We start from the raw sequence: 25,603 nt of genomic DNA, 5'->3' as shown, positions 1-25,603 counted from the left end.
CTTCCACCCTCCCTTAACGACATCCCTTCTCTGCTTGTTAGATCGGAAGTTATAACATTTTGATCGGAAGAAAAACCGGGAGCTCGCACTGTAAAGGTAACTTTATCCCTCACGCAAGCTTCTTCAGCCAAAACCCGTGAACATCAATAGAGGGGAGGGGAGGATATATTTTTTTAAAATATTATAGTTAATTATAATTATTAGTATTTATAATTAATTATAATTAATTATTAATTAAATATAATTAATTAACTAAATATAATTAATTAATGAATAATTATAATTATTTATGAAATTATAATTAATTATTAATTAATTATTAATATAATTAATAAATTAATTAATAATTAATCATTATTAATTATAATTAATTACTTATTAATTATAATTTTAATTAATTAATTGTTAATTAATTATAATTTAATTATAATTAAGATGAAATCCCCTTCCCTCTTCTTGCCTCGATCTGCATGCCAACACTAGCTCCACGCAGGTATAAACCCTTAACCTTAAAACTCGAGAGCCCACTTTCGTTGTTTGAGGCAGACCGGAAAACCACTCATACACGCCTTTATTGCGCGTGCTGGGATGGGACCCCGGTGCGGCGCCTACGACGGGGTGAGTAATCACCTAAAGACCCTACTTAAATGTTCGTGGCGGACCAGAAAATCGCCATACACGCCTTTATTGCGCATGGTGGGATGGGACCCTGGTGAGGCACCTACGACGAGGCGGGGTCACTCATAAATACCCCCGAGCGGGGGGAAAGCAAACTGTCTTTTAAAAAGGTACCGTCAAAGACCCCATACACGTCTTTATTGCATGTGGTGGGAAAAAAGATCACGGCCGTAGTGTCCTCGTTCGAGGACACCTACCATACATGCCTTTATTGTGCATGGTGGGAAGGCCCAGTTTCTCTAGTTTTCTCCTAAACGGGGCAGACGCCGGGAGGCTGCCAAAATTTCAGGTGAAATATGCTACTGTACTCGGACCCATTTGAACGCAAAAGAACAAGAACTTGGACTCGATAAGCAGTGGACCTGTGGACCTGTGGACCTAAATCAGAACAAAAATTTAAATGATTTTTAAAAGGTCAAATCCAAATAAAATGAAATCAAAATGGAGCCAAATTTAAATCATTTTGAACATAAAAGTGAACCTGCAAAGACTCCAGAAGACTTTGAACAAAATGTGAACATGCAATTGAACTCAAAAGACTGAAGGGGACAATGGTTCTCCTACGAATATTTCAAGAGGTCGTAGTAGATACAACAGTCCCTACAAAGTCAATGTACTACACTGGTAAGAAGCAACTGACAGTTGTAAGGTGTACGAGTCTTACCCATATGTAGCAATCAAAGATCCATCCCTACAAACAAGTGCAAATACACCAATAACCACCTGAGATTGGTGAAAGGTGAGTATGATGCAAGAATAATGGCTCTTCTACGAATACTCCTAGGAGGTCATAGTGGATACAACGATTCCCTGCAAATGAATACTTATGGATAACAACAGTGTATTGTAAGTACAAAGAACCACTGTGGACACAAGTACGGATATCACCTATGACAGTGGTGATCAAGATCTTCAAGTACATCGGGTATAAGGGCAACCCGATGTATGAAAAAGGACACCCCCTGGCAGAATGAAAGATATGCTTGAGCAAATTCAAACTAAACTTCCTGATGTTCCAAAAATTTTTCTTGATCCTGCACTTAATAAGAAGGCAGTGCTTGCATCTACAAAAATCAAAAAACAACAAGTATACTATACTAAAGACCCTAAAAAGAACTATTTTCAAGGTAGCAGTCACTGATTTCAAAATCCAGAAGAAACCCTCCCCGATAAATGAGAAAAGGAGTCAACATCAAGATGAGGAGATGCCTCATAACATCAAGACCATAGCACAACCGGATCTGCAACACTTATACAAGCAGACAGAGGCGTCTACAACCTACAACGCACCACCACCGAATCCGCAACATTCGTTCTAGCGGACAAAAGAAGTATATAAGCTCTCAAATGAAATGTTGTGTACTCAAATGGCGATTACTTGCATAACTACAATTATTTCGGTGTACCCCTACACGTGCACTATAAATTATATACATATAGGTACACTAAAAAAGGGGGGGTATACAATCAAGAACCCTCATGGGCTCCGGCGAGCGTGTTATTGGTACACACGTGACGTCTAGGGATGCTGCGCGGGTCAATAAGTGAATTCAGGTTCGAACCTGATCCTCCTAAACGTATCAATAGAAATTGACAGGGTTCGAACCATTGAACAAATATATAATTGCGGCGACCGGTATATTTGTCTTAATACATTCATATTAGGCCTTCAAGGCCTATAACAATGAGAATTCACTAATAAAGGCACTAAGCCTACAAAACCAGATCCTCCTGAGCAGATAAATAGGAGTAGACAGGGTTCGAACCAGCAGATAAATATGCAGTCATGAGATTGACCGAAATATTTATTTTATACATTCATATCAGGCCTTCAAGACCTTTAATAAAGAGAATTCACAAAGGCATGAAGCCTATAAAACTTGATACTCTGTCGATAACTCGATAGAGTCGACAAGGTCCATCCAAAAAGTAAATATTTTCAAATGAAAATGACCCCAAACAACCCGATGATGGCCGTGTTGATTGAAGATCTAAACCGGAGGGATTAATTTAGGGCATTTTTCAAATGCATCTCAAAAGTCCACTCAAAATCCAAAACTCCACAAAGTCCAAAACCTAACAAATCCCAAATTCCAAGATATTTAAATTTGAAATCATCCATCAATCACTCAAACCAAAATCCATCCACCCTCCGCAACAGTTTGCAGGGGTGGACAAGTTAAAATCTACTTCAGCTCACATGGAGCTAATGCCTAGTCGAAAATATCACTGGGATCCATTCTCAAACAATCCCCTACCAGTAAAATCGTGATATGTCCTCTAACCGGCGGTTTTGCCGCCAAATGGCACCGCAGGATAAACGGTTGTGACTCGGGGACCTTTGAACCGAGTGGTTTTGCAGCCAAATGACATCACGAAATACCGGTTATGGCCAGAGCCAATACACTCCTTATAGGTATCAAATTCTTAAGATATGAATTAATAGGATATGATTGATAAGGCATAAAGCCCTCTGTTAGCTAAGGTGGATCCAAATTTGTCCCCTTAGGCAAATATTCACCCCAGATCTAAAAGGTCCCCTTGGACGAAGCAACCCATGGCTGCCTACAAGTATCCTTCTATCAGGTTAGGTCGACAATCTCCTCTGACTAAGTAGACCAGGGACCACGATAGCCCAGGACGACGGAACCACGGAATCTTAACCGGGTCCATCATCCATTCCCCCACCATCCATTTTAAGTGCAAGATGGTGCAATTTCTGTTTAAATATCAATCTTTCAAATCTCCAAACTCTTTAAATACCAATTGCCCATGCTGTTACTATATGTCAGATAACATGTATTCTATACGTGCCTGATTTATGACTAGCCTTAATCGAAAGTTCTCTCTCATTATTGGGAGGGCTAATTAACTATAGGGGCTTGCGCCTATAGGAAACCAAAACTCAGATCATAAAGTCCTCGCAAAATGAGGGTGAAATCTCTGGGTAGTGTCTTATCTACAAACCCATCTGCCTTCCAAAATTTACCCCGGAACTTATTCCGTTAAAACTCTCTCGCTAAAAAGAAAAAGCAAAATAGCGCGGGCGGAGGTCGAGGGTAAATTTTCGGAGCCCACAATTATTAATATTTTTTCTTAAAAAGTTTTATTTTATTTATTAAATTTAAATATTTAAAAAAAATAATAATAAAAGTTTAAAATATTTAATGATATTAAAATAAATTAATATTTAATGTTTAAAATTAATAACAAATGTTTAAAATATTTAATATTTTTTTAACATTTAAAATAATTAATAATATTTAAAATATCCCATCAAGGTTCACGAGTAGGTTCGAGCTCGTTTATAGTGGGGCTCAACTCAAGCTTGAGTTCGAGCAGACTTTTTGACCAATGAGCCGAGCTCAATAAGACCACTACTCGACTTGACTTAACTTGTTTACACCCTTACATGCCAATGCCGGAGAGAGTGCGGCTAGGGGGTGTTTACGTGAGTGGTTGTGAAATACGTGGGTTAGTGGGGTAGTGGGAGCCGGTTATGTCGTGGGTAACTGGTCAACAATTCATCTATATAGTACTATTACAAAAATTTTAAGAAGCTTGACTGCCCTAAACATGTCGTGGGTAACTGGTCAACAATTTCAAGAAGCTTGACTAAACCCTAAACAATAAAATTCACTATATAGTACTATTACAGAAATTTTAATTTATTCAAAATGACTGCCATATTCAATTTCTTTTCTTAAAAGGTTTTAGTCAAGCTTCTTGAAATTGAATGAACTCATTTTCACTTTTATAAAATTTATCATTTATTAAAGCTTATTTCCAATCTATATTTAAATTATTATTCATTTTTTATGCACGCATTCTTGCACTATATCTACTCTACGGCACTTATTATTATTTTAATTTGAGAATTTTATTAATTTTCAAAAAAAGTAAAAGTAATGTGTACTCATAAATGCCTTAATAATTGTTTCACAAATAGCTACTAGGTATTGACTTGTACACTTACCATTAGGAGGGGTTCCATTTGAGAATTTGTATGGAACCTGGAACTCACCTGAGAGAATCGACAAACTGAAGTGGCTTGGACCTACCAAGGAGCTTCCCCTGCACAGGGTGAATTAGGAATCCCTTATCAAATAATCACTCGTTGCTACCTTTCTCATTGGTTCTTCATTAGAACATTCCAGTACATCCAACACAGCTACAAGAAACCGCCTTTTAAACTTGCACCAAATATAATCTATAATCATCTAGCCTGAAGCTCTTCATTTCTACATCTCACTACCTTTTCTCCTTAAGGAAGTCCACGATCTCCAACACCACACATCAATAAAACCTAATCATTCACCTAGGCGTATTCATAGACTCACCTAGAACATACTCTCCGCCATCGAGCTCACCCATAGAGAGCTCGCCTCCATCAAGTTTGCCCATAGAGACTTTGTTCATTAATATTACTACTCCAACCAATCAGGAGGTGACACGTATGGTTAAATTTAATATTTTTTTTAAATTATAGTTTATGAACATTCTTTAAATGTGGATTATATTAAAAAAATAATTTATAATTAAATATAATACATTTAAATTTGTTAAATCTTAGGCTACACTATAACTATATTAGAACACATTGATTTGATAGTTGAGAACAAATTAGAAACTTAAATCCTAGAACATATTTTAATCAAGAATTGACTTTGAGCATGATCCATGATGAATAGAAACTTGCATTAGAATATGAATCTATCATTGACTGTGAAATTGATTTCACATATTATGCATATTGAAATTGATAACTAAATTGAAGAATCTTATTGTGCATCGCCTATTGAAGCAAATAACAGAAAAGGGGGCAACCAAACAGCCAATCCACCTCCAACCAAACGAATCAGGTAAGGGGGAGTAGATGGCCTGCATTTAATCCAGAAATAGCACCCAAATAGCCACCCGGATAACTAGAAAAAGACAACCACAGGAAAAGGGACGGACGGCCAGGGAAACCGGAACAGAAGCCAGGGGAACTAAAATAGCAGTCAGGGGAACTGGAACAGGCAACCAGGCAAGGAAAACCGTAGAGACACAGAGAAGGGGAAAGGGAAAATTCCATTCCACGTAATGAGCTATCAAGAGGAATAACTATTCATAATAATGAGCTAAAACATCAGCTCAAGCATTTATGAGCTACATCAAAGCAGCTCCCAAAAATCACAGTCCAAAACCGAGCAGCCAAACCCAACCCAAGAGCAACCAGTAGCCCAAGAACCAAGAAACCCAAATAACTAGCACACCCAAGGATTGCAAAGCCCAAGCACTACCTACTCATGATCATTGGATGCTTTCCATCATAAGATAGTATAAAAAATAAAACAAAACTATAACAATCAAATTACAATAAAAAAACTAAAATAAATTGAAATTTGCATGCATCACTTGGCTTCCAAAGTATCTAAAGAGATTTGAGTTCAACGAGCACTTTGATGAAATGAGAATGAAGAACCCAACCATAGCTATCTACCTAAAGAATGAATTTGGATATGAGAGGTTGGCACATGCACATTCCCCTATAAATAGATATATCAATAACAACCATTATTTCAATGAGCTTTAACAATATTATTAAGAGTGCACAATCCTATCCAATAACACTTTGTTAGAGTCTTTGAGGCACAATAAAAAAAGTAGTTCTTTAATAGACGCACCATTATAATTAACTCAAAAATCACTTTGACAAAGAAAATTGAAGAAGCGTTTAGCAGACCTCCTAAATAAGGCTCACACATTAGTTGTCTATCCACCTATCATACCTAAATTGTATGTTTTTTATTGTAATCTTAAAATTGACGTCACTTTGAATGAGAGGACATACACAGAATATTTGATGTGATGGTCTCCATTACAAACATTCATTTACTTTAGGTAAGAACCAAGGTATAAGTTATTATATCTTGTGCTCAAAGTTTTGTACGTAGTAAGCATAGTTAAGTGGAAGCGCCGGAAATGAATATCCAATTGAATATGAAAAGAAATGGGAGATTTCAAATCAAAAATATAATGTTTGCTGTGCTGCATCCAATTGTGAAGCTGAAAAAGTGGTCGTCAAGAAAAGAATAGAAGTCGTTTAAAGGTGAATAAGAATGAGGTGTAACATGTGTTACTAATATGGAGTGAAAAGCCATAATAGAGTTACGTAGAGGCAATTTGATCAATAGAATTACAAAACCAAGTTGCGGAAGGAGGCTTTGTGAGTATATTAGCAATTTGATCAAAAGAATTGATGTGAGAAATTTTTATAGTGTCGGCTTTAATGTGTCCACTTATAAAGTGATAATCGATTTCAATATGCTTTGTCCGAGCATTAAATACTGGGTTGTTTGCCAATGCAATTGTCAAAGTGTTATCACAATAAATGATTGTCGAAGATTTCTGAGGTATGTGAAGCTCGATTATAAGTCGACGAAGCCACAAGCCATCTGATGTAGCCGAGGAAACTGATCTCTATTTTGCTTCTGTCGACAAGTTTTTCCAGCGTAACTTGTTTCTTGACTGACCAGAAAATGAGGTTATTACCCAGAAATGTGCAAAACCCAGTAATAAACTTCCTGTAAATGGAATCGACAGCCCAGTCTGCATCCGCATAAGTACATAGTTGAAGATTTCCCAAAGTAATTGGAATACCAAAGTGTGTTGTTCCTTTAATGTGCCTAAGAAGTCTTTTGAGAGCTTGATAATCATTGTTGGTCGGTTTATGCATATGCTGACATATGAAATTGACTGCAAACGCGATATCTAATCTCGTGATGGATAAGTATTGGAGTGAGCCTGCTAGCTTGCGATAGCTTTGAGGATCTGCATATAGTTGATTGTTAGTTTTGTATTTGGAGTGTCTCAAATCCATTGGTGTGAGAGCTGATTTGTAGTCATCAAAACTGGTTGTATGCAGTTAACTCTTTTGCATAATGTTGCGGATTTAAGAAGTAACCGTTGGCTGTTTTTGTTACTTGTATGCCAAGGAACAGAGAGATGTTTCCCAATTATTTACGATTGAACTTAGAGTGCAACTGCTGAAGCAGAAATTTGGTGAGTCATTTCCGATGACTAGTATATCATCCACATAAAGCAGAATGAACACTTGCATGTTGTCTTTATTGTAAATGAGTAAGGAGGCTATGCTTTACTAAATATGAACCGAGTAGCTAGAGAGATGTAGTAAACTTTTGAAACCATTGCCTCGGTGACTGTTTAAGCCCATATATAGATTTTTGCAATTTACAAACATAATGATGCAATCAAAAAAATATAGGGAGCCTGTATCTCTTGATCAACAAAAGATAAACGAAACGACACCGACACAACAAGAAATACTAGGAGAGGAAAGAACAAACTCTTACAAATAAAATAAAAAGACACCCTAAAGTTGCTGCACTTAGAGAAGAGGGATACAAGTGGAGTGGCACATGCGGAGAGACAAAAGAGATTAGAAGCCCGCAGGATTTCCGGAGGGGATTAGAAAGAAGGGTGGAAAGAGCCCGCAGGATTTCCAAAGCAAACCCGCAGGTTAAAGCTTCCAAAAATAACTTATCATTCAACTAACTTCAAACATTACAAATCATCCCATATTTATAGGTATGAAAGAGGAATACCAAGAGACACATTACATTAATTCTAACACAAGAAACTAAGCACCATAAGCATAGAAATCCTTCCCCATGCTCACGGAAATCAACCCAAACCAGGAACCGAAGCAGCCACCGCGGAAAACAAGAAGGCCGCACGGAACCATGGGGCCACAGCCTCGGGAAAGAGCCCAGGCACGAGAAAACCAGCGGCCGGCCGGAATTCTATGGGGCAAAATGCAAAATACGAAAAGCCAAGGAGGAAGCCAAAGGGCCACCTCATGGGGAAAAGAAAATCTTGGAATTCCAAAGGCCGGTTTGGAATTCCAAGAGACAAACATAAATACTAACATAAAAAGCATAAAAGACATTAATTAAAAGATAATAAATGAACTAAAATGTTAGCTCATAATGAGCTAACCTTTAGTTCAATAAATGAACTAAAGTCCAGCTCATAAATGAACTAAAAGTTCAGCTCAAATATGTTAAACTACTACACTCAAGGGAAGCCAAAATTTGATTTATTTTGGACTAGTGTTGACCCCCCTTTTGTCTACATCACATAACCAGGATTTTAATAATCAATAAACCCAGGTGGTTATTTCATATATACTTCATCCTGAAGTTCACCATGTAAAAATGCATTTGATACATCTATATCAAGAATAAACCATTGACAATGAAGAGCAAGTGTGAGAAGAATGCGAATTGTTGCCATTTTGGCTACCGGATTAAATGTTTTAGTGTAATTCACGCTAAATTCTTGAGAACAACTCTGAACCACTAAACGAACCTTGTATCTATCAATTTGGCCATTAGTTTGTAGCTTGGTTTTGAGCGTCCACTTGCAGTCAAGAATTGGCTTGTTAATTGGCAGTGGAACAAGCGACCAAGTACCCTGTTTTTTAAGGGCCATATATTATGCCGACAATGCACTTCTCCATTGCTTATGTTTTGCTGCATGAGAATAGGATGTAAGAGTGAATCAAGGGGTGGAAACAATAGACAGGTCAAAGATCTGTTTATGTCGAGAGATTCCAGATTTGAGTCTAGTTTGCATATGATGAATTTGAGGTTGTGTAGGCAGCACGGGGGCTGATTCTGTGGAGTTTATACCATAGATTTGAGCTGAAGAATGTTGGGAGGAAGGTCAATTTTCTAGAGCAGCGAAGTAATATATTGAGTGCAAGAGTTATGACGTCTGATGGGGCAGTAGTTTTGGAGCTGACAGTAGGTATTGTGGATGTTGGAACTAATAAAAGAGGAGAATAGTTTGTCTGATGAAGTAACAACAGTTTGTTTTGATGAAACTTGAAATGGGAAATGTTGACGAGAAATGTGGATTCGTTTGGTTTTAATGCTGAGGAAACAATAACCTTTATGCAAACTAGAGTAACCCAAGAATACACATTCTTGAGAATGAGGCGAGAGTTTATTTGGAGCTTGCGGTTGATGCCAAGGAAAGCATAAGCACCCGACAGTGCGCAAATGATTGTAGGTGAGTGGATGACCATACAGCTTATGATAAGGAACTTGAAGTGATATGGCTTTTGAAGGAAAATGATTTATTGAGTAGTTAGCAGTGGTTAGCACCTCAGCTAAAAAATGAATAGGAAGATGAGCAGCGTGTAGAAGTGTTCTAGTAAGATCAAGAAGATGGCGGTGTTTGCGTTCGGCGGTTCCGTTTTGTTCAGAAGTATATGGGCAGCTGATTTGATAAGTGGTGTCGTTATTTGATAAATACGACTGAAAGGAATTGCTCATGAACTCCCCACCACCATCTGAGCAAAAAGTTTGAATGTGGCTATTAAATTTGTTTTTGATGATATTACAAAAGTTTTGAAACTTTATGAACGTTTTTTGTTTAGAATTCATGAGGTAAAGCCAAGAAAACTTTGTAAAGTCATCAATGAATATTACGTAGTACTTGTAGCCATTGAACGATGATTGAGGAGTCGGATCCCATACGTCTGAATGAACAAGCTCAAATGGATTGATACATGAAGTACTTGTAGTAAAGGAATTTTGTGGCTTTTGCCACATTACAAGATGTACAAACGTATGATAGTGGTGAAACACTTCGTAATTCCGGAATGTATTTGACTAGAGAGGTGATGAGGCGAGAATGAGGATGTCCAAGACATGCATGCCACAATGAGGTAGAAATATTTTTGGCTCTAAAAGCAGTTGCCTTATTTCTAGGAGATATTCGTATTTGGTACAAACCAGCACGCTTGGACCACATAGAAGGTGCTGATTGTCCTGAAGATCCTTAATAACGAAACCATGAGCATCAAAGCAGATGGAAACATTATTATCTTATGTTAATTTGGAAATAGACAAAAGGTTGTGAGACAACGACAGAACATGCAGAAGATTGTCAAGATAGAGCTTACGGGCTGAGTCCGGTAATGGTAGGATGCCTTGTCCGGGGTTCTGAATCGGCACCGTGCTCCCATTTGTAATGGAAACAGAATCAAGTCCATTGTATGGAACTAGTTGAAGATTAGAAGCATCTTAAATCAGATGTGACGATGCTCCGGAATCCAGTACCAACTCGACTGTAGCGTTGTGTTGTTGATGAGAAAGATGAGCTATGGGATTCAACGACGTTGAAGGAGAATATTGAAGGTTTCATCGATACCAACAATTTAATGCTGAATGACAAATTTTACCATAGATTTGGCACGTGGGTCGATTGATTGTTGATGTTGTACCTTGATTCTGAGAACTGAAATTAGATGGAGGACGAGAATTTAAGCCTCGACCCTGCAATCGATTGGATCATCCACGAGCTTAGTTGTTGCGGTTTGAAAGAAGAACTACGGTGTCCGGTTGTTGTTGAGTGTCTTTAAGTTTCTCGTGTCCGAGATTTATCTCCTCATTACATAGTAGCGAATAAAGAACATCTAAGCTGATAGGATTCAATGATGTTCTTATAGCCATCTTGAATGGATTATAGATTGTTAGAAGATTGTTTAAAATATATAATAAGATGTCTTCAGCATCAATAGTTGATCCGGTTGCAGCAATATTGTCCACGATCGTCTTGATCTGAGCGAGATATTGTTGCATTGTATGATCTTTCATTTGAATTTGATGAAGCTCATTATTGAGTTGAATAACATGAGATTTATTAGTAGGTTGTAATAGTCTTTCAATAGTAATCCATACCTCATGAGCCGTGGCAAGAGTGAGGACATATGGAAGCACTGATGAGGAGATTGTAGACAACAAAGCAGATATGAGATTGCGATCAATGAGCTTCCATAGATTGCATTCAGTTGCTGAAGTTTTAGGAGGATAGATGGAGAGACCAGTGAGATGGCCGCTATAGTCATTTGCCAAAAAGTGTTGATACAATTGAATAGGTCATATAGCATAGTTCCATTAGTGAGTTGGGTGGGAACAAGATTCTTGACATTTGATATGAGGAATTTGAGGAGCGGGTACAGTAAATTCGGCTAAGGAAGCTGAGAGGTTTGAATTCGCTGGAGAAGATGCCGCAGATTCTTATTCATCCATTGACGGATCCCGGAGCTGTTGAGCGACAAAGCTCTGATACCATCAGAGAACTAGTTTCCTAGTATATGAACTAAGAGATCTAGATGTACAAAAAAGAGATACAGGAGGAAGATGAATAACCTCTTCATTCTCACTTAGATCTTGATACAGGGATGTATTTATAGACAAGGAAAGAAGTACAACAACTATCAAGAAGAGTGAAAGACATGGTCCGTTATGTACAGCAATGCCATGTCAGCAATTAGTTACAAAGCGTGTTCTAAGATTGTTGACGTGGGCACGTGCTCTAACAATTACTACCCATATTTATTCTTCCAAATTGCATTTACAATTCAATTCTTCAAATTGATTTAAATTTTTATTAACATTATATTATCATGCCTTAGATTTATGAATTATAAACTATTCAAGACTAATAATGGGCGGGAGAATATTTCTCTCAATCTAGCTTTCATATTAGTTTAAATTTTAATAGGACTTTCAGAAAGATTGTCTTGGTCACCCTGGAATCCGGGTTAATATCTCTTAGTATTTCACACTTCTTTCATTCCTAGTATAGTACCAATTAAAGAGATCCTCAAATTTAGATATCCAATCAAGAAAAATATTTGAATTATGTCTCTTGCTAAAAGTTGGAGCATCCATATCTCTTTTATCATGCTTACAGTGGTGATCATAATGACCATCACTATGATAATAATCATCAAAAAGATTTGTAGAGTTCACGATCATCATGATAATCATTAAAACAATAATCATCAAAAACATTTGTAGGATTCCTAGGTTTTCTATAGTCTCTAAATCCTAATTATCTACCTAGAGGATTCAATATGATCTCTAAGGTTCCTAGTTGACTTAGGTCGGGAATGATGAACATCTGAATTTTATCGCAAGGACATTTCTAACAATTTGTAGTCTAATTGGCAAAGGTTGTGCACCTTGATTTTTGTGATGGTATGTCCTAAGAGAAAACAACATCAGAGACTTCAACTGAATAATTTGATGTGTCTAAAAGATGTAAAGGTTAGCTATGAGGTTGATTCCCTATGGCTTCATTAAGATTATAAGCTTCACCATTTTAATTTGACTCATTCAAACTTAAGGTACTCCATTTGGCCAAAATCTCAACTTACAAATCATTCAATAAAATTTACCTTCAAAGCATTCATATTTCTTTTCACTTATGGATATTATGAGTTATACATTTACCCTAAGCTCAACTTATTACACATTTCTAGACAAATTTTCATATGCATCTTTTAACATATCAAAATTCGTGATGACATTAACGTTAAGCAAGCACAATTAGTTTTCACGATGCAACTAATAAGATAAACTACATGCAATGTATAATTAAGCATTGTCTTAAAATTTTAATTGCAATACAAGAATTTAGAAATAAGAAAATCAATTTGGCACAAAACAGAAATGAAGATTCTCAATCAAACCTAAACCAATTCATATTCCATTGTACACAATCCAGGTTTCTCTCACGATACGGAAAATAAGCTTCCCCGCTAACTCAGACACTTATATTGATATAATTTAATGTTTTAAAAAAAATCTCAAAATAGTTTCCAAATTATTTGTATGGACAATTTAACCCCAGAGGATCACGTTGCCCCAATTTTGTGTCTAAACTATACAAAATTGATTAAAATAGTCCCTCATGTTATAATTATGATATAAATTTGATTCCAATTTAGTCCCGAATGGACCATTTTGGATCAATGTTGTATAGTCGAGGGACTAAATTGGAACAACGTTATCCTCTGGGAATAAAATTAACATATACATGAATAGTCGAGAGACTATTTTGAAATTTAACACTTTATCTTCTTTTTTTTTTTTTTTGTATGGAAATAAACTATACACAGCATTAGATTAGCCAAATAAAAGAAAAAAAAATAAAACAATTCAACTAATGATGACAACAGATGGAAGAACTATGAACTTCCAACTCTTAATTGATGCTTTCAACAAAAAGCACATCCTTTGGAAGATTTAACCGCAAACATGAGGAACATATGGTGACGGGGCTGACAATGGTAGTCAAAGTGATACTCACGACGGCATCAAAAGTTCATAAACAACAACAATAACATCAAACAATTATCCCACTACATGAGGTCAACATCAAAAGTTCATCGTTTTAAAATTACAATGAACTGCATAGCAATTGCGCAATGCGCGAAAGGCTAGAGCACACAGAGAGATAATAAGCATGGCAAGCAATATCACAGCATCAATGTCGAATTGGGTGCAAGAGTCTGCAAAGCACGGGGCCATATAGAAGAGCAACCACAATAATGCAATAGATCTCAAATGGATACAGGATTCATTACAACAAACTTCAATGGAGCACATACATGATGCAAGACGTTTGCATGTTATATAATGTAGGGATAAGATTTCAGGATGAGTGACGAGCATTTATGAACTTTCCAAATACGGGACTTATGAGAGATTGTTGAAGCAAAGAGTTGTATGATTTAGGGAATGTTAGATCTTCACTCCTTAATCACAAAATTAATAGAACAATCAAACTAAAAACAGTGGTTACATTTCGGATATGGACTTGGAGGTGAATTTGAGGACTTCAAATTATGAGGCAAGGTTGGTGTAGAGGAGAAAGAAAAAACGTTAGAAGCAAAATATAGAAAATTATAGGAAATAAGAAAAAAAATTGCAGAAAGCAGCCACCACGCTGGAAGTCTAAATTTTTTCATGACCTTCATGACCAAAAAGAAACTTTTCTTATAAGACGAAGGTTAAGAATTATACAAGATTATTATTTAGGTTACTAGCACCTTCTATCCAGCAAGATGATGTCTTACAGTCCGCTTTCTACCTTAGAACTACCAAACATGTAATCATACTATAACATAATACTAAATTCTATCATGCATAAATTGGCACATCAAAGGAAGACTGACATCCATAGGAATTCTTGGATAAAAAAATCATGAAAAGTAGGAAATGACAAATCAAAGAATCTTGATTCTATAAATGAATAAGAATAGTCCAATCTAGAGATAAGTGTATGGTATCGTAGTTCAACATTGCAAATAAGTACTTTCCCATGATTCAAACTATTGACAAGAGCAACCTAATGATTTGCTCTTAGGTCCACCCTCTTTATAAATAATATGTGAAATGCTAAAAAATGTGCAAATGGATCTTTTCTGTTGATGCATGAAGTGATGGGGCATAACTAACATCACAAGGAAGAGGATATTCTATAGTTTCAGGTTAACCAAGAGTCCCCATATTTCTTCTGTAGATCTATATCATTATTCTCACTCGAAGCTGCTGCCGAAAAAAGAGCAATAGATTAGAATACTATTTTTCAGTTTTTTATTTTTATTTATTTCTTTTTTTTTTTTGTATTTTGAATCACCTAATAATTATAGGAGTCGAACCCGCGAGGTCATCGCAGCACCACCAGAGGCAATGTTCAGAGTTATTTTTCCCATGCTTTAAATTGTAGAAATCGGCCCAACCGCTTGAATAACTTGGTTATGCACCATCTTAGAATAAACTACATTTCAATAGTAAATTCAAATCAAATTTACATTGAAACACCACATGGTTGAAGAGAACTCGATTATGTCAGCATACCTGGCAAATTTTGAGCATAAGAAGCCAAATCAACTGTTGGTGACAATTTGACTTTCCGAGCATGAACCTTTAAGATGTCTAAACGTCCCTTTGCACCAGGCGGGCGGATCCTTATCTAAAAGAGAGACCAATACAATAGAAATATGAAAACAACAAAAAATAGAAGTAAAGCAATGATGATCATATCATTGAATATAATGAATATTTCGAGCAGTTTAAATTTTCAAAATAAGGAAAAAAAAAAGAAAAACACAAATAAATGGAGAAAATGCATTCATATTTCTTCATCTCCTCATCCTCCACATAGGGTATTTACAGAATACAATGCCTACCATAAGGTAATTATTGTACTAATTAACTGCATTAAAGTACTAAACAACACAGTTTTAGAATAATTACAACTTATATTATGTATTCACAACATGTCCAGTCATTTTTAGTAAACAAAATGATTTTCTATTATATTTCTCTAGTATAATATTACCACTACCGTACAAAGTATCTCAAAAAGGCAGAGATTTCAAAATAATACAAACATTCAAAACTTCAGTTATGGCATCATCTTCACTAACAGGTGCAAATCTTTTCAACCACTAAATAGAAGCACAGAACATACATCATACACAAGTGTATTAAGATAAACAGGATGTAGTTTGCTAGATATAAACTCTATGGAAAATTATTAGCAATACCTTTCGGTCAAAGCGACCAGGTCGAAGAAGGGCTGGATCTAGCAGGTCCCTACGATTAGTAGCACCCAAGAATATTACACCTTTTCCAGTATCAAACCCATCAAGCTCAATCAAGAGCTGATTGAGTGTAGTCTCTCGTTCTTGTGTTGCAGCATTATAAAGGTGGTTGGTCGACTCTTTAAAAATACCTTGACGCCTATTTGTATATCACAGGTGTAAATGCTTATGGATTAAGAAAAACAGTTATGGACATAAAAATTCAAATGCATTTCTCTCAAGTTCATAAAAGATGCCTGAGAATAAGGATGCCCTTTCAATTCAAAATTCCAAAGAGTTCTCAATGATCTTACTTGTAAACTTTAAATAAATCTACAGATTAAGGATTTTGCATTATGCATCTTTTTGTAATACAAAGGGCCGCTTAACTAGTATTCTAAATAAGTTTGATAATTTCATTGTTGTTAAATTTACCAAAAATGCGAGCGGCATGTTAAAAAGCACCAGTCAAAAACTTGGCTATCAACAAGATGTACCGATCTCTTTAGAATTAAAAAAAGGTATTGTGAGGCATGAGATTGCGAAATTAAAAGATTCAAGGAATGAGCAGAAGGCAATACCCTACACTAATTTCATGATTCAATTCTATGACCATCACACCATACATGCAACCAGAACAATATTCATTTCCCAAGTCCAACGACCTTCAAGATAGAATCAACTTACAATAAATCAATTTAATTACATCATTACTAACTTTTTATTTCACATTTTAAAAGTTGCAAAATCACACTATTTAGAATAAACGAAATGTCCTACTGAATGGCTTAATTCATCCGCGGTGCCTAACACCAAAATTCACTGTCTCAACTAGTTCTAATACCAAGTTAATACCAAGAATAATATAATGCTTCTATTTCAAAGCTAACTAGAGCCTTTTCCGCTAAAGTTAAATAGAGAAACAGAACCGTATGCAAACTTTTTTGCTTATGGTTAATTTTTTCTTCAAAAAACATTAAGATCTATTAGATAAGTATCAGTATCATTCAATTTCCATTTGACTGTTTCAAAAGAGATTGCCACAAGCACAAAATTGGAGAGCGAAATGACATAATAAACAACCCATACCTAACTTAACTCCTTCCCTAACCGCCCCCTCCTTCGAAATCCAATTCAAATAGTGCACCCACCCCCCAAGGGGGACGGGCTGCAGCAGAGGCGGACCTTTAGTACTAATAGAGTAAACCCAGGCCAGCCCTTTGCACATGGCCGGTTGGACCGGTCCAACACATACCCTACAGTTAGCCTCCATCTATCTATGGCAACTTAAAGCATCTCTATTACTCTAACAAATAAAAGTGAAAGACTCCAAGCCATAAAGGCCCAATACAGCCAAATAGAGAGGCACAGTTTTTGAAACAAGACACTGTTTTTAAATCATGTAAATTTTTTTTTTTAGCTTCAGCATATTGACACTCAACAGCAAGCCTTTATCCCAACACGTGTGGTCGGCTACATGAATCCTTTTTCTCAATTGCTCATGTTAAGAATTAAATTCTCATTTAAATCTAAATATATATACACTTGCAAAATATTAAAAACAAGAAACAACAATTCATCCAAAACTTTAACAAAAAAATACCAGTCAAAATGCAAAAAATATATAAGAACTCCATATCTTATAGTAAAATCAATCACGCACATAAATCATTTCTTACTTTTTTTCTCATTTGAAAATAAGATCATTACCTGGTGACTACCAAATTTTATAACCAAGGTTAAGAAAAATTAGCATAAAAAGCATGACAAAAATAACACAAAAAATGCATTTATAAGCAACATTATACGTACAGTATACTTAGACAAACTTGTTATGAAAATGTAGTAAGAAAAAAGTGTCAAATGAAGAGTAGAAGTGAATTGTTGCCTTAAACACGAAAGAAAGATCCCAATGCTGCACTACAAATTTGAAAGAAAAGAAAATAAAGGACTAAACAAAAAAGAAAAAAAAGTATTACATTATTACTCTTTGTATGAACTATGATGAAAATTGCAAAAACAACTATTATATTAATAATAGCTAGAGTCCTGTAGAATGTTTAACTGAGACAAAAAAAAAAATTAAAAACAATGGAAAATTTCTAGGGAACTTCAAAGAATTTCGCAATGTTTAAAATTTCTCTCTAGTAAGTATCAGTTCTACGAAGAGACCATTGAGGTGATCACCATTTTAAAATTAATCGCACAGTTCAAGGCTACCTAGCTACTGCCTTACCCTAACCCAAGCAACCTATGCAAAAATGATGTAGCAAGGGATATAGGGAGCCTATATCTCTTGATCACAAGAAGGAAAACTGACACAATGAGAAGAACTTAAAACAAATTTTATTAAATAAACGCAAACGACCCAAAACTTGACAAACACAACAAAAGATACTAGGAGATTTTAAAGAAATAAAAAAAACGCTATCCTCAGACAACCGTCAGAGCGGGTTCCTCACATGCATCGAATTTGTAGGATAAATAAGTAAAGTGCATAGAACTAGCAAACCGATGGTCCACCACTGCAAGACTGTCCCAAATGCTTCCAAATCAACCAAGACACGACACCTAAAGTTGCTTCACTGTTGAGAAGAAGGATACAGATGGAGTGGCACTTGCGGAGAGACGAAGAGGTTAGAAGCCCGAGAAGAAAGGGTGGAAAGAGCCCGCAGGATTTCCGGAGGGGATGAGAAAAGAAGGTTGGAAAGAGCCCGCAGGATTTCCGAATAAACCCGCAGGTTAATAGCAAATATGCTCACAAATATCAACTGCTTCCCTTCACATCATCATCTCATTTTTATAGGCAAAGTAGGAGAATGCCAAAAGCCACCTTAGTTAATGTTCACAACATCCCAAGCTTCTTTTTTCATAAATTTCCAAAAGCCATTTCGAAAACAGCCCAAGCTATTTCGGAAAAAACAGCCCAGCATAAATTCTGTTTCGGAAATCATAGGTAATTCACGGCAACAAGGAGTCAAGTAGGCCGAAATTCAAAGCAGCAATATTTCAGGAAAAGCATTCCATTAAGGAAAAAACAAAGGCTGCTGAATTCCCAAAGGTAAAGCATTAAAATCAATAACTCCCTCATAAATATTTTGCATTGAAATTAGCCATAAATAAAGAGCAGGCCACGGTTTTTTCCAAGAAGAAATGGGGGAGGTAATGCTTTGAATTCTGCCATCACTAAAGAGCAAGCCACAATGCATTGAATTCAGCCAAATTAAGAGCAGGCCATGGATTCCCAAGAGACAAGAAGAAAAGGGGAAGGGGAAGGGACAAGGCCACTCCAAAAGTAAACTCTTCTTAATGAGGTACCTTTTTTGGATAATAATGAGCTACTAAACTTCAGCTCAAGCAACTTAGAAAATTAGCTCAAAACCGAATGCTCCAAAACAGCCAACCCGTGAACCACCAGCAGCTAGGGACCAATCGAGCCAGCAAACCAAAGGTCTACCAAGCCATATGCACTACCTACCATGATCATTGGATGCTTTCCCATCATTGGATAGCTAAAAAAGAAAAGAAAACAAAATACAATATTGTTCAAATAAAATAAGAGGTACATAGATTCTTGATAGCATCAAAAAAGTAGCTAGCACTAAAAAAATTATGCTTTTATAAAAACGCAGTTATACTACATCTAGTAAAATCAAGTGCTAGCATATAAAGACCAATGTTTTTATAAAAAAATTTATTTCTCTTGCACAAAGTGATATCAACAATAATTACTATGCTCCACGGATTTATCAAAGAAACCAAATCATGTGTCCTTTATAACAATCAAACATTTTTTTTATTCAAATATTTGTGACACCTCACATTTGCAATGAATGCTACTGCTTGATGTTGCTTATTTAAATAAATTCATAGTACAAGCACATATCTGCAACCATAACTCGTGTCTTGGTAGAAAAGCACGATGTTTTTCACTTGAATGCAAATCTCTCGGATATAAAAATCTAAAGGTCTTTCTTTAACCCACACAACTTATAGCATTTCCATACCTTTTTTAATTATAAAAAAATGTCAAATGAAGAGTAAGAAGTGATTTGTGATGACAGAAAAGATCATAAAAAGATCATAATGCTGCACTATGAATATGAAAGAAAAGAAAATAAAGGACAAAGAGGATGTTTAATTAGCTGAAAAAAGAATGCAGTGTAAAAAAGAATGCAGTGTGAAAGGAATACAACTAAGTTGTTTGGATGAGTGCAAAGTAAATGCAGGTTAATACATTTTTTGTTTGGTTTGAAATAAAATAAATATAGTGCAAAGTACAAAGATGGTGATGGCTGGCGGATGGTGGCAGTGGTTGCCAGTGTTAAATGGCAATAGTGGTGGCGGGCGGTGGTGGCGAGTAACTGATGCAGCGGTGGCCGACGGCAGAGGAGGCCAGTAACGTAGTGGCCGACGAAGAGGCCAACCAGTGAGGGGTCGCTGCAACGAACAGCAATGGTTGGGGCTGCGGTGGCCGACAGCTGTGATCAGAGGCAGTGGCTAACTATGATGATCAACTAGGGGTGTCAATATTTGACACGACACGACAACCCGACCCGGACCCAACCCGGAAAATCCGGGTTGGACCCGACCCATTTGATAAACGGGTCGGGTTCGGGTTCGGGTTCACAGATTTGACCTGTTTGATAAAACGGGTCGGGTCGGGTTGACCCGGCGGGTTACCGGGTCAACCCGAAAACCCGTTTAATTTAAGAAAATAGAGAAATGTTTCTATACAAATGAGTTCCCCGATGCTCATTTGATGGATTCCTCAGCCACTCCATAACAAGCTCCTTATCCTTGCCCCGCCCAATGAGATCATTTTTAGGCAAGGATCTGTTTCACGTGCTCCGTGCAGCTCAAGCTGCTGCTTCTGAAGCTCCTGCTTTGTGTCTTTTACAAGATGAAGGAGAGTATCAACACCAGTTGTTGTAACTTTATCAAGTTTCTACACAACCGTCTCCAGTCGCTTTAAGGTGGGATTAATTTTGAGAGCACGTTTGCCAAATTTTATGAACGCTGCTGGGTCGCGGGTCGGGTCGGGTCAACCCGGCAACCCAGCCGGGTTGGGTCCGGGTTGAAATGTCCGACCCGTTTGTAAAAACGGGTCGGGTCGGGTTCGACCCGAACCCGGCGGGTTGACCCGAATTGACACCCCTATGATCAATGGTGGTTAGCGACGTTAGCCGGTGGGTGACGATGGTCAAGCGAGCTTGCTTGTGGTGTAAATGGTCCTAGCTTAAAACAATGCGAGTTTACTTTACCTCAAAAATGAACTAAAATGATTTCCACTACATTTACTTTACATTCTTTTTTCATCCAACCAAACACCAAAATTTTTAAACCCTTCCATTTGAAATACTTTACACCCATTTTACTCTCAACCAAATAGCCCCTAAATAAAAAAGGATAAAAATGATTGCATTATTATGATTTGCAATGACTACAAAATTGCAAACCCAATGATTATAATCATAATAGCTCAAGTCCAGTACAATGATCGGTGCAATCAAAAAATTAAAAACCGATGGAGCAATTCTAAAAAGGCATCTTCTCTAGTACACAACCGTTCTACAAAGATGCCATGATGTGATCAAATTTTTAAATCTAATCATGCAGTTCAAGACTTCCTAGGTAGTGCCTCACCCGAGCACCCTACGCATAAAGGAGCTAGCACTAAAGGAATTATGCTTTTATTAAAAATACAGTTTTTCACACCTAGTAAAATCAAGTGCTAGCGCCAAAAAAATTTTGCTTCTCTTGCACGAAGTAATAAAAACAATACTATGCCCCAAGGAATTACCAATAATACAAGATCATGTGACTTTTATAGATGTAACCCCCAATCCAACAGTTATTTTGAAAAAAAAAATTTGTGATACTTCGCTATGGAAATGAATCTACTGTTCTACATTCATAGAACAAACACCATGTCACATTAACAGCAACCATGACTCATTTTCAGTACAAAAGCATAATGCTGTTCTCTTGAATACTAATCTCTCCAATATAAAAATAAAAGGTCTTGCATTAACCCACTCAAGTTAAAAAGAGTATTTCCTTCACTTTTTAAACTCTCAATTTCGTTTAGATAAAGGAAAATGCATAAAAATAAATCTTTCATTCAGCAAATTGCTTATTTAGCAGCTCCGACTTTATAATTTCCAAAGAGAAACCAGGATTGTGGGCAATTTTAAACAATTATGCTAGAACAAAATTATGACTGTGGTCACAATTAGAATTGGAAGTTTTAAAATGGTTGCAAGGTTTTACAATAAATTCTGACTTATCTTCCAAATTTGTTCCAGAAATAAGAATACCTGGTTGCCAGTGCATCTATTTCATCTATAAATACAACAGATGGTTTATTCACCTGTATAATCACGGGATAAAAGAAATGAATATAAATTGAAGCCCAATTTTGCCATCTAGAAAGAAAAAAAAAATAGTAAGAACAAAAGATTTGTATGAAAGATGACCTACAATCACAATCCTAGCAATAAAAAAAAATTAGGGATTGCACTCTTTACTTGAATTTCAAAATGCAATCATCCCTCAAAAATGTCTTATATTTCTTCAAGAAGTAAATTTCTCATAGCTGAAGTTCAATTTTATAAGAATAAGAAGATATTGTACAAAATTTGCTGCTTCTAGGTTTTACTATTTTAGGAAATTTTATAAATGATTCATGGCATCTGAATGCTCATGAGCGGTAATTTAACTGGTCCCAGAAAATTAGGATTTGGACTACTAAAATCAACAGCATATCAAACATGTCGAGTTACAATGCCTTAGCATCTTAGGCACACGATGAGATGACATGGTTGAGATCTACAAGCAGATATTTGTCATAAACAGCAAGCAGAAAAATTATCGGAGCTGTTTTTGTAATATTCCAATTAATTTGAAAAGGTGCCATAGTAATGTTCCCTATGAGAATTGATACACTCGACAATTTTCTGATTTTTCTAGACCGGTTCAATTCGCTTATGTTGCTTTGAAGTTAGGTCTGAAGGTTTAAGTGACCGGAACATTATTGTGGCTGTAAACTAATATAAAAGGCATAATGTGATTTGATGGTTCATGGGATTTGATGTTTACAGATTGGTTCACATGTTTCTTGAAATTAGCTGTGTTGGGTCATATATTCCTATTGTTTTACATGTGGAGCTATCTATTTGTGTGTGGAGTTTGGAGATATGTTATTTGGATTTACACAATCACACCTATTCTTATTTGTAGCGCTATGGTTCCATGAATATTTGGATTTACCTACTACAACTTTAATGGTAGCTTTAAAGTTATCTAGTTGGAGTTTATGGGCACCAAAAAATCACATCCATCTCTCCTGGGAGTTTGTTTTCAGGTTAAATTTTCATAAGACATTGCATATGAGTCACAATCCAAAGATTTATCGCTCATTTTACGAGAGCTTTAAGAACTTGTTCTAAGTTTCTTATAGGTATAAGCCCATATGATCAATCAACCCTCCAGATGATAATAGAAAAGTTTCAATTAATGTTATCATTCAATGCTAAGTGCTTAAAATATAGTAGCAACAATTTTGGTTTTGCGATTGAAACAAATATACCACATTTAGCATAAAGTGGATGGTGAGGGAAACGGTGAGGAGCCCAATGCCATCTCAAATTGTTATGGATATTGGTCTACTTAACGGAAATAATAGACCAACCCTAACCAAAAGATTCTTGTCGGCACCATGGGTTGCATCGTCCTAAGAAAATTTATAGACCAAGAATTGTCTGATGATAAAATTTTGTATACTTGCACATATCTTCTAGGTGCTTAACAGTTAACTAGCAAATCATGATAGAGAAACTAATTAAATGATCCAAGAGATACAACTAGTCTAAAACTCACTGGGGAACTTGACCACTATGATCAATAAGTGCTACTCGCTCAGGCCCACAAAGTACCCCACCCTTTCATGAGATGAGTCAGAGATTCCTCATCAAGCTAGCTCAACACTCACCACATGCTTGGACTAGGGGTGACTGTTGGCTCAAGAAAAAATGCACGAATGCGTGAATCCCGCTTTGCAACTATAGGATTCCAATTCCCTCAAGTCAGATAGCAATTAACCAGATTTCCCCTGAGTGTAGTTTTAGGGTTTAATTAGATACGGGGTCCTTACTTCCCATGAGCACAAGCACTCATAGTTAATTACCCCTCTTAACACGTAAGAGAGAACTCTCGATTAAGGATGAATAAATTTTAAGTAATTTAATCTCAATTATGGGGAAGATGGAGATAAATCCGACCAAGATCTCATGGTTCCATTGTCTCAGGTATACCATAATTTCAGTCTACCAATACTAACAATCATTAATTGTATCGTCTAGGGAATCTGATTAGCATCCATGGGTTATCTCCTCTCAGGAATTCCGAGTAAACTGAAGTATTTAGATGTTGATTTTAGTTTTAATTTTGTTTGGGGTTTGAGGTTTACATCTAATAGAATACCCAAAAATTAATTTAGTTTGTGATTTAAGACTTCATTTAAAAGTAACCCAGGAATTTGGATTAGAGCGGGACTTATGACTTCTTTAGGAAGTAATCCAGGTATTTAGATTTAGGTTGGGACTTACTGCTTTCATAGATAGTAGCCCAGGGATTTGATTTGGAATGGAGCTTACTGCTCTATTTATGAGTTGCCCAAAGATAGATCTTACAACTTAACTCTACAGCAAGGCTACGCGGAGGTTTTTTATTTATTTGGGTAGCACTTATGATTTCCCTTAGAAAATTGTCTAGTTTTTTGTAGGATTGTTAGGATCAATGTACTTCATTTTAAAATGTTTCCCTAATACATGGGACTTGAGACTTAACTTAAAAGTGGCCTACTAGTGGGTCTTACAACCTAACCCTATAGGTTAGGATGCCCGAAAGCTTTAATTGTTTGGGTAGGAGATCCTACGATAGAAATTCTACATACTTTCAACATAGGAATTAGTATAATAATTATTGTATTTCAAAGCATTATTTAGAGATGAAATTCTCTCATGAGGCTTTTACCTTGATTTTTCAACAAGGGATATCCGTGTGATTAAATTTGGGTAAGAACTTATGGCTTTCATTAGAAAGTAGCCAGTTAGTGGAACTTACGACCTCTACTAAGGGTAGCTCGAAGGTTTAGTTGGATAGGTCTTATTGCTTCTTTAGAAGTTGCATAATGATGGGTCTTACGACCTAACCCTATAAGCTAAGTGGCCCGAGTGATGGGTCTTACATCCTAACCATATAGACTAGGATGTCCGGGTGAGGGGTTTAGGGTTATGTTATTACCTAAAGTTTTCCTCTTAAAGTCGAACTTATTGCTTTCCTTTGAAAGTTGTCAGGTAGTGAGTTTTACAACCAAGTTCTTATAAATAAGGCTGCTCAAAGATTTTGAATTTTGATTGTTTGAGTGGACAATAGTTATTTGACACTAAACCACCGTGATTTTGA

General features: G+C 36.3%; 1 protein-coding gene across 1 annotated transcript in view; it reads right to left on the bottom strand.

Moving 5' to 3' along the window:
* The window catches only part of LOC110099163 (probable inactive ATP-dependent zinc metalloprotease FTSHI 1, chloroplastic), an 84,596-nt gene that overhangs the window by 47,110 nt on the left and 11,883 nt on the right, over positions 1–25,603 (bottom strand). Inside the window, exons 8-10 of the mRNA XM_028693477.1 lie at positions 22,456–22,508; positions 16,100–16,295; positions 15,408–15,522 (exon numbers count right to left, since the gene is read on the bottom strand). Coding sequence (XP_028549310.1) covers positions 15,408–15,522; positions 16,100–16,295; positions 22,456–22,508 — 364 coding nt within the window. The remainder of the gene's footprint in view (positions 1–15,407; positions 15,523–16,099; positions 16,296–22,455; positions 22,509–25,603) is intronic.

The sequence above is a fragment of the Dendrobium catenatum genome, unplaced genomic scaffold (genome assembly GCF_001605985.2).
Source record: "Dendrobium catenatum unplaced genomic scaffold, ASM160598v2 fragScaff_scaffold_293, whole genome shotgun sequence".
In the NCBI taxonomy this organism is placed as follows: Eukaryota; Viridiplantae; Streptophyta; class Magnoliopsida; order Asparagales; family Orchidaceae; genus Dendrobium; species Dendrobium catenatum.
The sequence above is the reverse complement of the archived record's forward strand: the minus strand, read 5'-3'. Positions and strand labels throughout refer to the sequence as shown.